At 37.0% G+C, this 17,506-nt stretch overlaps 1 protein-coding gene across 1 annotated transcript; it reads right to left on the reverse strand.

Moving 5' to 3' along the window:
- Nucleotides 1-7,079: 7,079 nt before the first annotated feature.
- On the reverse strand, nt 7,080-13,859 carry LOC739606 (protein ELYS-like). The gene is given in 2 exon segments (XM_054679074.2): nt 7,080-7,423; nt 7,425-13,859. Coding segments are annotated over 2 exon segments (6,672 nt in total). The 5' UTR covers nt 13,845-13,859; the 3' UTR covers nt 7,080-7,171.
- Nucleotides 13,860-17,506: the final 3,647 nt, after the last annotated feature.

Consider the following 17,506-nt stretch of genomic DNA (forward strand, 5'->3'; position numbering starts at 1 on the left):
GGGAAAAGAGTAATTTCTAGGCAGAGAAAATAATATGTGGAAAAGCCTCGAGGCAAGAGTATGCTTGTCATATTTAAGGAACAGCCAGAAGAAGGCTACAATTATAAGAAGAAGGCTTCTTCTAATGGGATTTGTAGCTAATGAGATTGGGTTGTTTCTAGGGATCAGATTATATACAGCTTTACAAACCATGGTAAGAAACTCTTGTTTTATTTTAATGTAATGGAAGTCACTGGAGGGTTTTGAACAGGAAAGTGACATAGTATGATATGCATTTTAACAAGATTATTTGAGCTACTGTCTGGAGAGCTGACTGAGTTAGAGTAGAAGTAGAAAGATGGGCTAGTAGGGAATTGTAGTAGTCCAGGAAAGATGATGGTGGCTTAGAATAGGGTATTAGCTGTGGGTCATGACAGTGGTTGAATTCAGGATATATTTTGAAGCTAGAACAGACAGGATTTTTTTGTGTGTGTGGTGTGTGAGGGAAAGAGAGGGCTGAATTCCAAAAATGGCAGAATTACCATAAGACAGGCAACATATACTTGAGACAGAGGAGATCAGTATATAAGCAAGTTTTCAGGGCTCCTAGTTGGTTCCTAGAGTTGGGCTTTAAAACCACTGTTGTATCCAGAACAACAAGGAGCTGATTTTATACTTCTCTGTGTTGTCTGGGTGTATAGCAGCTGATTCGGTTTCCTGAGTTTTCTTTCTTCCCCATGTATTTGTATAGTAAATCTGTATCACTTCAGCGTACCTATATTCCCTGCAGTGCAAAAGACCCTAACTAATATAGTTTTGCTGAGTACTTCCCAGGTTCGCATATATATTATTGATGTTATAATGCTTAATCCAAAGCCTTGGCAGAATTATCAAGTATTAGACTTTAATCTCTAAAATCTCTGGTAACTCCGTTTAATCTTAATGTCTCAGGTCTTAATAATATTTTTACAAAGCAAATTTAAAAGTATTTGGAATTAAAAAAAATACCTTAATAGAGGCATGTCATGACCCTTTAAAAATTATTTAGTTATTTGAATAGTAATATGATTCAATACCCTGACAACAGGATAACCTCCTTTAGAACAAGAAATGTGTTTGTTCTCAGATACATCATTAGTGCCTTGCTTGTTATCTGACAAGCAGTAGATTTTTAATAGATCTTAAGGAATGAATAAATTGATGTATGCTAACACTTTATATATACTTTTTGTATAGAGAGCCTATCACCTTTTTTCCCTTGGTACCCTGACAGGTTTAGTGGGCTGGCACAGAACTCCTTACATTCAATGTAGTCATTGAATTAAAGGAGATATAACCACAGAGGGTAGATTTCAACTTGTAGGAGTTAAGCCAGAAATTTATTTGGGTTTAAAATGTAGATGTCATTTGTTTACTTGAAAAAGCCCCAATTTTGTGTGTTACGTAAAAATAAGTACAACTAGAATAACAAGAGGTTAGGTTTTGTAACATCTGTGTACAAATTATTATTAGCATTGCTAATCCAAGATCTTAATTACTGGCATGATACCTGTATCACCACCAGATGTGAGCTTTATGAACCTAACAGTCAATAAATGATTTAGAATAACTTTAGTATAATTTTTAAAGGAAACAAAAATGTAAATATTTTTTCCCCAAAGCTAGCTCATTGGTCCAAAGCTAGCCCATTTATAAATGAATATTTTAAAAATGTGCCATTGTGTTTCTAAATTTCAGTTTTCCTTTAATATAAAACAAAAATAGACATCCATGAATAGTAGTTGTTATGAAAACAGAATTTTAGTGGATGTACCAACATAATTAGAAAAAAATACAGAAAGATTTTCAAACAAACTCATTCCTCAAGACAAGAAACTAACTTTTGTTAACAATGGAAAGCTACCACCAGCCACATCTGTCAATGAAATGTTTTGTAGACAGGCTTGGAATAAGATATTTTAGTGGCCAAAGCCATAATTACTTTTGCAGCAACCTAACAGGTTTGAAGACTCAAATGGACTTATGTATGTATAGTGAATTAAGAATATAGAAACTGCTATGTGGAGTTAGTCCACAGTTTTTCTGACCCAATATTTAGTTTCTGCTAGTTAGAACCAAGGAGCATATTGGAGGAGGCAAACATTTCTCTCCCTCATATCAATCAAACTAAATCATTGTAAATTTCCCTAAGACTTTATGATTCTATCAATTTCACTTTAAATAATTTTGAAGATATTTATATCATCAGTTTGTACGTTCTTGGAAGGAATGAATCCCATGTATTTACTACTTCTTACTATTGTAATTCTTTCTTTAAAAAAATTAATTATTCATTGTTGCCATGAAAGTCAGGGTCCAGACTATCTTATACTTTGCCCTCTCTTCAAGTCTTGGCAGTAAGTTTATTTTAATTTTTAATTTTTTAATAGACAGGGTCTTGGTCTGCTGCCCAGGCTGGAATGCAGTAGCACAATCATGCTCAATGCAGCCTGGAACTCCTGGGCTCAAGTGATCCTCCTGCCTCAGCCTCCTAAGTAAAAAAAATTAAAAACAATTTTTTTTAGAGATAGGGTCTTACTGTGTTGACCAGGCTGGCCTTGAACTCCTCATCTCAAGCGACCCTCTCACCTTGACCTCCTAAAGTGTTGGGATTACAGGTGTGAGCCACCACATCAAGCCTTGAGAATGTTTAATACTTTGTACTAACTTTGAAAGCCTTTGTAAAACTGATTACCAATTTCCTTACCTACTTATCACGAGGAAAGTTGGCATTACTAATTTGTTACCATTTGAACATGATCATTGAATATATATATAAAAATATATGAATAAATAAATAAAATATATGATATATAGTGGCCAAATACATATAACATAAAATTCACCATTTTAATAATGTTAAAGTACCCAATTCAGTTACATTTAGTACATTCACAATGTTGTGCAACCATCTCTAAGGTCCAGAACATCTTCATTATTCCCAAAGGAAACCCCATACCTGTTAAGTATTAACTTCTCATTTCTCTCTCTCCACAAACCCTGGCAACCATTAGCCTGCTATCTGTATTTGTGGATTTGCCTATTCTGGATCTTTCACGTAAATGATATTATATAATACATGGCCTTTTGTGTCTGGCTTCTTTCACTTAGCAAATTGTTTTCAGGTTCATTCATGTTGTAGCATGTGTCAGTATTTCATTCCTTTTTATGGCTGAGTAATATTTCATTGTATGGATGTATCACATTTTATTTATCCATTCTTTTGCTGATGGACATTTGGGTTGTTTCCACCTTTTGGCTATTGTGAATAGTGCTGCTATGAACATTTGTGCATGAGATTTCTTTTTGAACACCGATTTTCAGTTTATTTGGGCATATATCTAGGAGTGAAATTGTGGGGTTCATATGGTAATTCTATGTTTAACTTTTTGAGGAACCACACAAAATTGTTTTCTACAGTGTGGACACCACTTTACATTTTCACAGTAATGCATGAGGTTTCTTTCCACTTTCACACATCCTTGTCAACACTTACATTCTTTTTCTTTAAAAAAATTTTTTTGTAGCCATCCTAATGTTTTTGAAGTATTATCTTACTGCAGCTTTGATTTACGTTTCTCTAATGACTAACAGGGTTGAGCATCTTTTCATGTGTTTGTTGGTCATTTGTATATTTTCTTTGAAGAAATGTCTATCCAAGTCCTTTGCCCATTTTGTAATTGAGTTTTGTGTCTTATTGTTGTTGAGTTTTAAGAGTTCTTTAAATATTCTGGGTGTTAGACTCTTATCAGATATATGATTTTCAAATATTTTCTCCCATTCCGTGAGTTGTCTTTCCACTCTGTTGATAATGTCCTTTAATACACACACATTTAAAATTTTTATAAAGTCCAATTTATCTATTATTTCTTTAGTTTCTTGTGTTTTTGGTGTCATATCTACGAATCTATTGCCAAATTCAAGACCATGAAGATTTGTCCTTATGTTTTCTTCTAAGAGTTTGTAATTTTAGCTCCTATATTTAGGTCTTTGATACATTTTGAATTAATTTTTGTATATGGTGTGAGGTTAGGTTCCAACATTGTTCTTTTGCATGTGGGTATCTAATTGTCTCAGCACCATTTGTTGAAGAGACTACACTTTCCCCATTGAGTGGTTCTGGTACCCTTGTCAAAAATCGGTTGACCATAGATACATGGGTTTATCTATGCACCCATCAATTCAATTTCATTGATGTGTATGTCTGTTTTCCTACCTGTACCACTGTTTTGATTATGGTAATTTCATAGTTTTGAAATCAGGAAACTTGAGTCCCCCAACTTTTTTTTTCTTTTTCAAGATTGTTTTGGCTGTTTGGGGTTCCTTGGGATTTCATATAAATTTGGGAAGAGCTTTTCCATTTCTGCAGTAAAGGCTGTTGGGATTTTGATAGGGATCACATCAAATCTGTAGATTATTTTAGGGGAGTATTGTCATCTTAATAATATTAAATCTTCCAATTCACAAACACAGAATGCCTTTTCTTTTCTTTCTTTATTTTATTTTATTTTTTTGAGATGGAGTTTCACTCTTGTCACCCAGGCTGGAGTGCAATAGTGTGATCTGGGCTCACTGCAACCTCTGCCTCCTGGGTTCAAGTGATTCTCTTGTCTCAGCCTCCTGAGTAGCTGGGATTACAGATGCCCACCACCACACTCAGCTAATTTTTGTATTTTTAGTAGAGACGGGGTTTCACCATGTTGGCCAGGCTGGTCTCGAGCTCTTGACCTCAGGTGATCCACTCGCCTTGGCCTCCCAAAGTGCTGGGATTGCAGGCGTGAGCCCAGAATGCCTTTTCTTCTGCTGTATGGAGGTATAATTAACAAATAAAAAAAAAGATGTACAGTGTGATGTTTTGGTGTGTGTATACATTGTGAAATGTTTACTGCAATTAAACTAATCAACATCTTTATTTCACATAGTTGCCCTCTTTTTTTGTGAGACTAAAAGTCTACTTTCTTAGCAAACTTCAAGTATGCAACACATGATTATTAACCATGGTCACCATGCCTTACATTAGATTCTAGAACTTATTCATCCTAACTGAAACTTAGTACCCCTTGACCAACATCTCCCCATTTCTCCCACCCTTAGTGGCAACCACAATTCCACTCTCTGCTTCTATAAGTTTGACATTTTTAGATTCCACATATAAGTGAGCTCATGCAGTGTCTGTTTTTCTGTGCTTTGCTTATTTTATTTAGCATAATATCCTACAGGTTCATGTTACAAATGACAGAATTTCCTTCTTTTCTTTTCTTTTTTTTTTGTTGTAGCAACACATTTTAATGAGCAGTGTTTTTATTCAAGCTATATAAAGACATTTATACATAAGTACATACATTCATTTAAAATATATATAAGGTTCATTTAGAACAGGCAATTTGTTTGCTTATGATCTACATTCACAGAGGGGGAAAAAGTACATTTATTAAAAACAGGTACCACACATCTATATTCACCAAATTGCGTTGGTTTAAAAAAGTATTAACTTGACATACATTGCATCCATGTTTATTGTGCTACTTGCGCAAAGGAATAAAATTGTTTACTGAATTATGTTTAGCTCTTTATTCATTTAACAAGTTCATTTAAATAAGTTCAATATTCCATAAATGACAAGCAGCTTAAATACAAGTTTGATAACTATCATTAAAAAAGTAATAAAATCAAAGTCAGTGAAATTTTCAACAAGGCAGCGTAACATCCATCACTAACCTGACTAAAAGGCCGCACTCGCACTGCTACTTTCACACTGTCAACACTTGGCGTAGGCATTTTCACCAATTTCTCATTATCTGTATTATTTGGTAGAAAAATAAATGCAGAAAGCACACTGCATATGCTTCACATTAAAATATTAAAAGCTTAGCCCATGAAAGCAGTTCGTTTCTAGATGATCAATTATTAATAGTCCATTCATTACACACTATCAATTACCTGTTATAAATTATTTTACAACACTTATTTATTGATGAGTGTTAGAGCCTACATCAAGTACCATTGCTTAATTGCACACAGTTGTACTGTAGAGAACAGGGCGTGTGTTGTTTTTCTCCTTTTCTACATCTACTCACTCTCTCCCAACCTCAATAATCTGTGCCTGAGGTCCTGTGAGAATTTGCCAGTTTTAAAACCTGAATATTAAGGGATTTCTGTGGTTCAGTAGCAAGCTCCTTCACAACAATATTATAAAAATTTGTTCAGACATCTCATCCTATCAATATTAGGCACATACAAGATGCACTCAATATCCATAAACAGATTTATTTTACATTTCCCTTTGTCAAACCCTTTGATAAGGTTGCAAGTGAGCAGTGAACCGGTCAATCTAACCTGGATTAGTCTTTGACTAATTAAGACTTTAAAGAGCCTTTAAGCTTGCCGAATAAGAGATGCCAACATTATAGTTAACCAATACTTGGATTATTCATTTGAGGTAGATTACACAAAATTTGTGAAACTACAAAGATGGCAAAATTACATGCCCATAATTCAATTTTAACATAGTAACAGCCAAAAACAAAAAAATACATTTTATGATTAGAAATCTGAATCACAGAATCAAAGTGCATAAACTATAAAATAGTAACTGTAAAAAGAAATATCAATACTTCAATCATCCCCATTTTAAGACTGGTCTAGTATTTTAATTATAGAGAAAATGAGACCAATGAGCATATAAAACTATTTAAACAGATATCCCCTCCCTTTCAAAAATCCAAGACACAAATGACTGTGAAGTATACATTTCATTTAACATTCCATTAATAAGCCATATTTACATATATAAACGTATGAAGTCTTAATATAAAATAGAAAAATTGCCTGGACTGAAACAATCACTCCATATGGAGTTACTTTACTTATTGAAGACCTTCTGTTTACATAAAAATTTACAATAATTTATATAAATTATTTTCTTCCAAACTAGATATTTAATAATCCACACTATTCTGATGACTTTACAAATAGGTGTACATTAAAAACTTCCCAAGAAATTACAGCATTTTTCTGCGTAAAATTTGCTTTGGATAGGAAGACAGTTTCTTTCTGTTCCTTCCAAGACCTGTTCCTGTCACTTCTGTAGTTTTTCTTGGTTTGCTCTTGACTCCGTCAACTGGGCTAGCCAAGGGGGAAATCAGCCGAATTTCTACGGCAGGAGGTGACCAAGCACTTTCTTTTTCTGTGTTTTTGCTTGTTTTGTTTTTGACGTCCTGATTCGTTTCGCTTTTGGCTTTCCCACAGTTTCTACTGATTGTGCATCATCTTTCAGTTCATCTTCAAGCTTGTTCTTATTGGATGTGTTTTTTTGTCTGCTCCTTAAAGCAGGAGGTGAGATGACAAACTGAGAAGATAAATCCGAAACTAATTCTTTCAGCTGTGCAGGAACCTCTATTTTTTTTAGCTTTTGCTTTCCTTGGAACTTCTGCCGCTGGAGAAAATAAAGGCTCATTGTTTGGTTCAGAAAGGTCCGGCAACAAGATGGCCTTGCTAGACTGAGTCCTGGTGCTGCGGGATGATTTAGTGAAGGAAGCTGTGGCGAGCAATTTTTCTTCCTGCTCATTTGTTTCTTTATGTGTCATTTCATCTGTGCGTTCTTCTGATACTGAGTGCAATGAACGTTTTTGACTTTGACTTTCAGTCTTTTTTGTAAGTTTTTTCTTAGAGCTCATCACCATCGAAAGTTCCTCGTTTGGCACTAAAATGGATTTTCCTAAAGCTGGTTTTCCAACATCAACATTTTCACTTTTAGCTGGGGTATTTCTTGTAGATCTCCTTTTAATGCTGGGAGCCTCTTTCTTCTTGGGGCTTCTCTCTTCCTTAACAGCCTTAGATCCTACATCTTCAGATGGATTGATTTTTCTTGGTCTACCACGTTTTCTAGGTATGGCAGACATATCAAATTCTGCTTGAAGAGTCAACTGAGATGACTCAAGGTTGGAATCTTCTCTCACATCTGATGGACTAACTTCTCTCCCTCTGACCCTTCTAATATGTTTAATAGGCAGCTGCTTGTCACTGGATTTATCATCTTGCTTATTTCCTGTATTTTCAGAAGCATCTAAATGAGCACTTCTCAATTTTCTGATCATTCTGCTAGGACTTGTTACCGTACTAACTTTTAGATCATTTATAATTTCAACACTTTCCTGATTTTCTACAGATCTTTTAATTCTTCTAGGAGTCCTTTTTGTAACAGATGAAACCTTAACTTCTTTTTTAGTAGTTTCTTCAACTGCTGGTTCCAACAGCTGAGATGATTTTAATCTTTTTGATTCCCTACCTGTAGTGATCTGTAATTCTTGTTCCACAGAACTGGTGTTTTCTAGTATGTCCTGATTAACTTCTTTCTTTCTCCTTCCTCTCCTAGGCATAACAGAATTTTGAGGTATTTGCTGGTTCTGAGATAGTCCTCTGACATCAGAATAGATGTTTTCAGAAGCTTCAGAAATTTCTTTTGCCTTCCTAGTTTTCTTCCTGACTGACTGCCCTGGCATCTTAGGAGTAGCAACATCTGCTGATGCTTCCTGTTGTGCTGATTTGACATTCATGTTTTGGATACGTTGACCTCTCGTACGAGTTTTGGAGGAAACCATGTCATCAACCTGGCTGACACTCATAGTCATTGTGCTTGTTTCCTGAGCAGTCTTATATGCAGATTTGACTAATTTAGTGGGACACATTATGTTTTGGCTCACTAAAGGTATTGTTTCATGAATGGACTGTTCCATTGTATCTGAAGTAATTTCTTTACTTCTTGTGTCTTTAATTACGTCAAGTAAATTTTCTGCAATTGCTACTTTAATAGGTTCAGGCACATATGGTAAAGTCTCTACTTTTTGGGACTTTTGGTCACTAGTTACAGCAGATGGCAAATTTGCAACTTGTCCATGATTATCATTTTCCCCACTGCATACAAGTTTTTCTTCAGTTGCTGTGTTAGCTGCTTTAGGTAACACATCAGATGATGCAAAATCACCTGGCTCAACTTCTCCTTCTTCACCTTCCAATATCAAGGTAAAGTTGCTTTGAGCCACAAAAAGTTCCCCATCTACTTCAGCAATGTCACATTCAGCAGTGTCTTTATTATCAGCTAAGTCACAAAACTGTTGGTCAATAGTATCAAAATTGTACTGAAGCTTAAGTGTTCCAGAGGGATATAACTCATTAAATGAAAGATTCCTAGCCTCTTCTCCTGAATCTTGAGCTTCAAGCTTTTCCTGTTCAATCACATGAATTTCTTGAGTATCAGGAGGGCTGTCAGAAATTGGAAGCTTTTCTTCTGGTAAGTCAACACTTTCTTTTAGTACACCAACTTCTACTTCATGATCTTCTTTTAAGTTCAGCACTACTTCCTGGTTAAGCCTGCGCTCAGAGACAATAGGACCTTCAGAGATAGTGAGTGAGGAGTTTCCACCATCACCAAGGACATCAGCCATAGATTTATTGTCATTTGCTCTAATTGCAGAGGTGTAGGTTTCAACAGATGTTAATCCTTCGTCCAACACTGGTACCTTGGACTTCTGGGTGAAGATTTTCCCTTCATAGACTGATGGTGCACAAAGAGAAGCTTCAGTTCCTTGAACCGGGCTTAAGTGATTCAATTCTGAAAATGCCTCTGCTGCAACTAAGAGATCCTTTGTTTCTGCATCTTCTAAATTGCCCATTTGTTTCTGTAGGTCTGAAGGAGTTACTTCTGATGCAAATACATCTTTATCTCCATCCTTTTCAGTTTGTTCAGTTACATTAGTAGTTAGTGCAGTGGAAGAGCTTTTGGGCTTAGAGGCCGTGAAAACAGTCTTTTCAAGGTCTTCCGGTGACAGTGCATCCTGATACTCTAAGGTAGTCTCATTGGATGTGATTGAAACACTGCTGTTTCCTTTGCTCACATCCAGTTTCTCTAAACTTTGTGACCCCACATCCATTTCTTGATGCTCCTTTTCAGGGCTGTTCAGGAAAAAAGATGTGGTCCTATCTTTGCTCTTCAGCCATTCAGTTTCCACTGGAACTGCACATTTTTTAGGTGTAGTAAATACTTCTAATTTGCTATCATCTGCAGCCCCAGGAATCCACTTTGGGTGGACATCTTCTTCCACAAATGAAATTCTAGTTTATTTAAGTCGTTGAGGAGACCTTCCAGGTGATGGAGAGGGAGATGCTAAAGGTGTTGATCGAAGAGTAGACCTCAGGATGGACTGAGGAGTGAACTCAGAAAATCCAGAAGTAGTAACTGACATGGCCAAACTTTTAGCTTTGTTAACTACAAGAGGAGTTTCAAGCAAATGTAATTCTGAAGCCCTGGAGATGGCCTGAGGCGATCCTTTTAATTGTGAACTTGAGGGCAGTGAACGGGATACTAGGTACAAAGGAGATTTCATGGAGCTTTGCTGAATAAACTCCGAACACTGAGAAGGCCGGGGGACAGGCTGAACAACCAAATCTAGCAGTCTAGAAATTTTTTGTGATGCTTTTGAAATTGGTGTTCCAAAAAATGCCTCAGGCAGCTCTGGAGCTGGGAGCGAATACACTATAGGAGATGGTTCTTCTATTTTAGAACTATTGAAAGGTGTGGTGCTATTTATAGGTTCTTTGCTTGCCCAAACTTCTCCAATTTTAGATAACACATTGTTGATGAAAACAGATCTTGTCAACACAGTTCCTGTTACAACTTGCTTTGGAACTGCTGATAATGGTTTGGGTCTAGAAACTGATGGAAAAACTGATGATGTTGACAGATGATAAGGCTTAGCTCGTTCAATGGCTAATTTTCGATGGACTCTAGGAAGGATTTTTCCATGCTGGTCTAATATAGAATTTTGAGCCAGTGATCTCTCCCGCAAACGAGGATCACGATCATTCATAACATTAATCTTCAGAGTTTGGTTCAGCTTCAAGGGAGGCACATAATTGGCATGCTGCAAATGGTGCACTAAAAGGAATTCATGATTCTGAACGCTGGCACTGGACTGCAAAAATTTCACTAAACATTCCTGCTCAGTGTCTGTAAATGGTAACTTCAGTAAATCTTCCATCAAGCCCATTTCCTGACAGACTTCATACATGTGCTTCAGTAACTCCTCTATATTCAACCTATTGCAATGTTGCCGCAAAAAATTCCAGGCTTCAACCATGCATCTACTAAAAAGCAAAACAGTGAGGTGAAGGATAACATCGCTACCACTGGACACTGTTGGCTTCATTGTCTGAATATATCTGAGGGCTTGTCTGTGCTCGCCCTGACTCATGAATGCCTGAATAATCTTTGAATGTTGCCATGACAAAGGTTTTGCAGTAGCTGGATGAAACAAAAGATCCAAACCACTCTCATAGTCATTATGATCTATCAACCAAAACCCCTGAATAAGTTTAACTTGGCCCCAAGAAATGGCAAATACAGTTGGGAAAGATTCAATGGGAGTGTCTGTTTTGTTGGGAAAGGAATACATAATATCAAGTAGCAAATAAATGGTAATAGAGTGTTTGGCTGCTTCAGTAACGCCGTCTAATAGGTACATATCAAGTACTGCATGCAGACTAACAGGAGGATATTTTCCTGTGCCTCCTTCATCTCGTTTCCACAACTTCTCAATTCGCTCTCCTAACTGAGAAACCAGTCCATCAATCATCAAGCAATCGGGATTCCACTTCCCTCTTGATAAACGCTCAAACTTCTGTCGACGACTGGTGTAGTAGTTCTGAATTACAGGGTAGTTGTAGCATAACCTTGACAACTGCACAGAATCATCTATGCCTTCTGGTAAAAGCCCAGAATGAGAGAACCAAAGAACCACTTGTGCATACTGACAGATGAGGTGGGAAACCACAAACTTATTGCTTAAGTCTATCAGTCCTCTCTCAGTGATCTCTCGGGCTTCTGATGCAAAACAGCTCAAGACTATATTAAGATTGCTAAGAAGCAAATAGCATTGCTGGATAGACTGTATAGTTTGTGGATCCATGAAATGACACGAACCATCAAATAATGGCACACATAGTCTGTCAAATTCCTCTTTTGTGAGAACCACTTTATTCCACGTCCATTCAAGAACAAAGCGCAAATTAGTGGCAGAATTTGGTTGTTCTTCTGTTATCCATCTTCGGATATAACCAGTCAAAAGTCCCAGGGAACTAGTCTGAATTGCTGTTGACAATATAGCTTCTAACTGTTCTTCTTGGCTTAAACTGGAAGGCTGAACATCAACAAATCTTGGGGAAAGAAGACCAGCTACAAGACATCGATTATAACCATCAGGAATGAGTTCATTGAGTGATGGACCTGATTTCTTTAAAAAAGTCAAAGTCTCCTTCTGAAAGCCAGTACAAGTTAAATGAACAACTCCCGAGTTTAACAAACAAGTGGCATCAAAATTATAAGTGCTTGGGTTAAAAAACTGCTCGGGAGGTGGATATGAAGGAGGGACTCCTCTATTTAAACTTCTCTCATGTACTAATATATCCAAGATGCCATGTGGAGAAGTCCTACTTACAACAGACTCCAATGACCACAGTGCAAAATAAGAGCAATTATGTAGATATTCTCCTGACCTTAACGAATCTGGCATTTGTGCATGATACCAACGATTTATATCAAAAAGCCCCAAATATACAGAAGGCTTTCCCTGTCCATATATATTCACCTGCCAGGTAAAGACTGAAACACTAGTGTCAGGCGATAGAGCTTCATTCACGCCTTCCTCCCTGTCACCGTGAGATCGAAATTTCTCTATACTCTGGCATCCCAACAATTTGGTATTACTCGTCTGTCCCCTCAAAGGGAACATGCCACCTGTCAGGTCCAGAGTGTATCTTTCTTCACAGTATTCTAACCCCTCATATAAGATTTGTCCTGATGCCAAACACTTTCTATTACCAAAGGCCAACTGCAGCAGATGCAAACTCAAAACATCCCCTTCACTATCTTGTGTAGACTGAACAGCCCACAAGTAACAGCAATTCCGACGATCATTCTCAGGTTCTTGAAAAGTGACAGCATATACAGGAACTTGTCCACTTTCCAATTGTATGTAATATTCTCTTTTCATGCTTTTCATGTTCCAAAGTGCTAGATAGCCATCAGAAAAACCTGCAGCAAGCTGATTTGTCCTGCTTATGTAACTAAGAGTTGAAACGGCTGTTCCTGTTGGACTTACTAACTGGAAACACAGATGGCGCCCTTCTCTCATCACACTTTCTCTAATGTGTGGTACTTCAGCTGGGATACCAGTTAGAACTTCAAGATCTGATGCTTCAACTTCATTTTGATTGCATGACAAGTCATCCAAACATAGGTCAATAAGAAGGATCTGTCCAACATCAGTGACCACAGCTGCCACTCCAAAAAGCCATCGCAGACTTGGATGTAAATGCTGAGTGCTTGCACTGGCTCCTCCATGATTAATTATAGGTTCAATAGCTGTTACCCTTCCAGGAAGAACAACTGCTTTAACTACTTTTGATATTCCAAGGTCATAAAGACAGAGAACACTCCCTTCTGTTTCTTCCAATCCTATTAATAATCCAGTTCTCTTCTGCCAAGAGAATTCTTTCACAGCTAAAACTACAGGAGGCTGTTCATTGACTCCACTGAATCTGTAAGCAGACAATCGCTCTCCTGTTACAGAGTTTACTACCTCAAGTTGTGGACCACAAGCCAAGCAAGCAAGTCCATTTTTCCCCGCAGCAAACTTTCCACGAAGCACAGATTCTAATGTTATTTCGTCTTCTCCAAGGGCTTGAAGAGTCACTTCTGGAAATGGCAGGAGACCACTAGTCACTTGAGCTCTTAAGTCTCGCATACTTCCACAGCGCCGCTCCGCCGCCATGTGCCACCGCTCCTCCGGTCCGAGATTATGTAACGAAGCCGTACCCGCTGCCGTACCCGCCACCGCCAGCGCTCGCCCCCTCGAGCCCCGTCCGTTGGCCCCGCGCGCGCCCGGCCTAGGCCCGGCGCTCGCGGGGCAGAACCCCCGCCGCCGCCGCCGCCGCGGGCCCAGGCCGCGCCTCCTTCTTTTCAAAGTCTGAATGATATTTCTTTTTTTTTTTTTTTTGAGACAGAGTCTCGCTCTGTCGCCCAGGCTGGAATGCAGTGGCGCGATTTCTGCTCACTGCAAGCTCCGCCTCCTGGGTTCACGCCATTCTCCTGCCTCAGCCTCCCGAGTAGTTGGGACTACAGGCGCCCGCCACCACGCCCGGCTAATTTTTTGTATTTTTAGTAGAGACGGAGTTTCACCACGTTAGCCAGGATGGTCTCAATCTCCTGACCTCGTGATCCGCCCGCCTCAGCCTCCCAAAGTAAGGCCGAATGATATTTCATTATATATGTGTGTATCACATTTTCTTTCTTTCTTTCTTTCTTTTTTTTTTTTTTTTGAGACACCGTCTTGCTCTGTTGCCCAGGCTGGAGTGCAGTGGTATGATCTTGTCTCTCTGCAACCTCCACCTCCCAGGTTCAAAGTGATTCTTCGGCCTTAGCCACCTGAGTAGCTGGAATTAGAGGCATGCACCACCAGGGTTTCATCATGTTCGCCAGGCTGGTCTCAAACTCCTGGCCTCAAGGGACCCACCTGCCTCGGCCTCCCAAAGTGCTGGGATTACAGGCATGAGCCACCATGCCCAGCCTACATTTTCTTCATCCATTCAGCAGCAAACACTTTGTTTCCATGTCTTGGCTATTGTGAATAATGTTGCAATGAACATGGGAGTGCAGTTATCTCTTTGGGATAGTGATTTTATTCTTTTGGATATATACCCAGAAGTAGGACTGCTTGATTGTATGATAGTTCTTTTTTATTTTTTTTTTAACTTTGTGAGAAACCTCCATACTGTTTTCCATACTGGTTGTACCAGTCTATATTTCCACCAACAATATATATGGGTTCTTTTTTTTTCTCCACATTCTGGACAGCACTTATCTTTTGACTTTTTGATACATAAATAGTTATTCTAACACTTGTGAGATGATATACTATTGTGGTTTTGATTTGCATTTCTCTGATGACTAGTGATGTTAGGCACCTTTTCATATACCTATTGGCCATTTATGTCTTCTTTGAAACAATGTCTATTCAAGTTCTTTGTCCATTGAAAATACTGAGTTATTTGTTTTCTTGCAATTGAGTTGTATGAGTTCCTTATATATTTTGGATATTAAGCCCTTATCAGATATGTAGTTTGAAAATATTTTCTCCTATTATGCATGTTACCTTTTCATTTTGTTGATTATTTCCTTTGCTGTGGAAAAACTTTTTCTTTTGATGTAGTTGCATTAGCTTATTTTTGCTTTCATTGACTGTGTTTTTGGTGTGATATCCAAAAACTCATTGCCAATACCAATGTCATGGAGCTTCCCACCATATTTTCTCCTAGTAGTTTTACAGTTTCAGGTCTTACAGTTAAATCTGTAATCTATTTTGGGTTGATTTTTGTGTATGGTGTAAGATAAGGATCCAATTTCTTTTTTTTTGCATGTGAATACCCAGTTTTCCAAACCTAATTAATTGAACAGATTATCCTTTTCCCATTGTTTATTATTGCTGCCTCTGTAGAAGAATATTTGAGTGTATATGCATGGGTTTATTTCTGGGCTTTCTATTCTGTTCCATTAGAGTATGTGTCTGTTTTTATACCAAGACCATACATAGTGTTTTGATTACTATAGCTTTGTAATATAATTTGAAATCAGCAAGTGTGATGCCTTCAGCTTTGTTCTTTTTGCTCAAGATTGCTTTGACTGTTGGAGTCTTTTATGGTTCTATATGAATTCTAGGTTTGTTTTTATATTTCTGTGAAAAATTACATTGGAATTTTGATTGAATCTGTAGATTAGATTATTTTGGGTAGTATGGATATTTTATGGTATTGGTTCTTATGATCATAGATATTTTTCCTTATTTGTGTCTTCAGTTTCTTTCATCAATGTTTTGCGGTTTTCAATGTATAAATCTTTGACTTCTTTTGTAGAGTTTTGTTCTCAGTATTTTATTCTTTGTAATGCTATTGTAAATGAGATGGCTTTCTTAATTTATTCTTCAGATATTTTGTTGTTAGTGTTATAAACACAACTAATTTTTGTGTGTTGATTTTGTATTCTGAAACTTTATTGTATTTGTTTGTTAGTTCCAACAGTTTTTTGGTGGAGCCCTTAAAGTCTACTGTCTATACGATTATGTCATTTACAAAAAGAGGCAATTTTACCTCATCCTTTCCAATTTGGATTTTTTTTTTTTTTTGACAAATTGCTCTGCCTAATACTTCCAGTACTACGTTAAGTAGAATTGGCAAGTATAGGCATCCTTGTCTTGTTCCTGATCTTTGAGAAAAATCTTTCAACTATTCACTGCTTAGTACATATGATGTTAGCTGTGGCTGTGTGATATACGGCCTTTATTGTGTTGAGGTACTTTTTTTTATATCTAATTGTTGACAGTTTTTATCATAAAATGATGTTGAATTTTGTCAAGTGCCTTTCTGCATCTATTGAGATGACAATACAATTTTTATCCTTCATTCTCTTAATGTAGTGTAACACATTTATTGATTTGTGTATGTTCAACCATCCTTTCACTTCAGGGGACTTATCCAATTTGTTGGTGTTCATTGTAGTCTCTTATGATGCTTTGTATTTATGTGGTGTTGGCTGTAATGTCTCATCTTTATTTCTGATTTTATTTATTTGCATCTCTTTTTCGCTCCTGGATAGTCTAGCTAAGGATTTTTCAATTTTGTTTATATTTTAAAAAATCAACTTTTTCAGTGTGCTTTTCTATTTTTTGGGGGTAGTCTTTATTTCATTTTTTTCTCTTATGTTATTTCTTTCCTTCTTATAACTTTGGACTTATTCTTATTTTTCTGGTTCACTGAGGTATAATATTAGGACGGTTTTTCTGATATCTTTATTCTTTTTAAATGTAGATGTTTATTCCTATAAACTTTCTGTTTAGAACTGCTTTTCATGCATTGCCCATGAACATAAACAAAAACCATCTTTTCTATTAATTTAGGGGTTCTTTAATTTCATTCAGCAGTGTTTTGTAGTTATAAAAGTCTTGCACCTTCTTGGTGGGCTTTCTTTCTAAATATTTTATTCTTTTTGCTGCTATTGTATATGAAATTATTGCTTAATTTTCTTTTTGGATTGTTTACTGCTAGTGTACGGAAGTACAATTGAGTTTTGAGTCTTGGTTTTGTATCAGGCAACTTTGCTGAAATAGTGTATTAGCTAATTTTTGTGCATTCTTTAGGATTTTATATGCAAGATCATATTATCTATAAATAAGGGTTTTTTTAAAAACTTCTTTTCCTATTTGGATAATTTCTTTTATTTTTTTTTTGCCTAATTACTCTGGCTAGAACTTCCAATATAATGTTGAATAGAAATGGTGAAATTGGGCCAATGTCCTTGATTAACATAGATGCAAAAGTCCTCAACAAAATACTAGCCAAGCAAATCCAGCAGCACATCAAAAAGCTAATCCACCACGATCAA

The sequence above is a fragment of the Pan troglodytes genome, chromosome 13, assembly GCF_028858775.2.
Source record: "Pan troglodytes isolate AG18354 chromosome 13, NHGRI_mPanTro3-v2.0_pri, whole genome shotgun sequence".
Lineage (NCBI taxonomy): Eukaryota > Metazoa > Chordata > Mammalia > Primates > Hominidae > Pan > Pan troglodytes.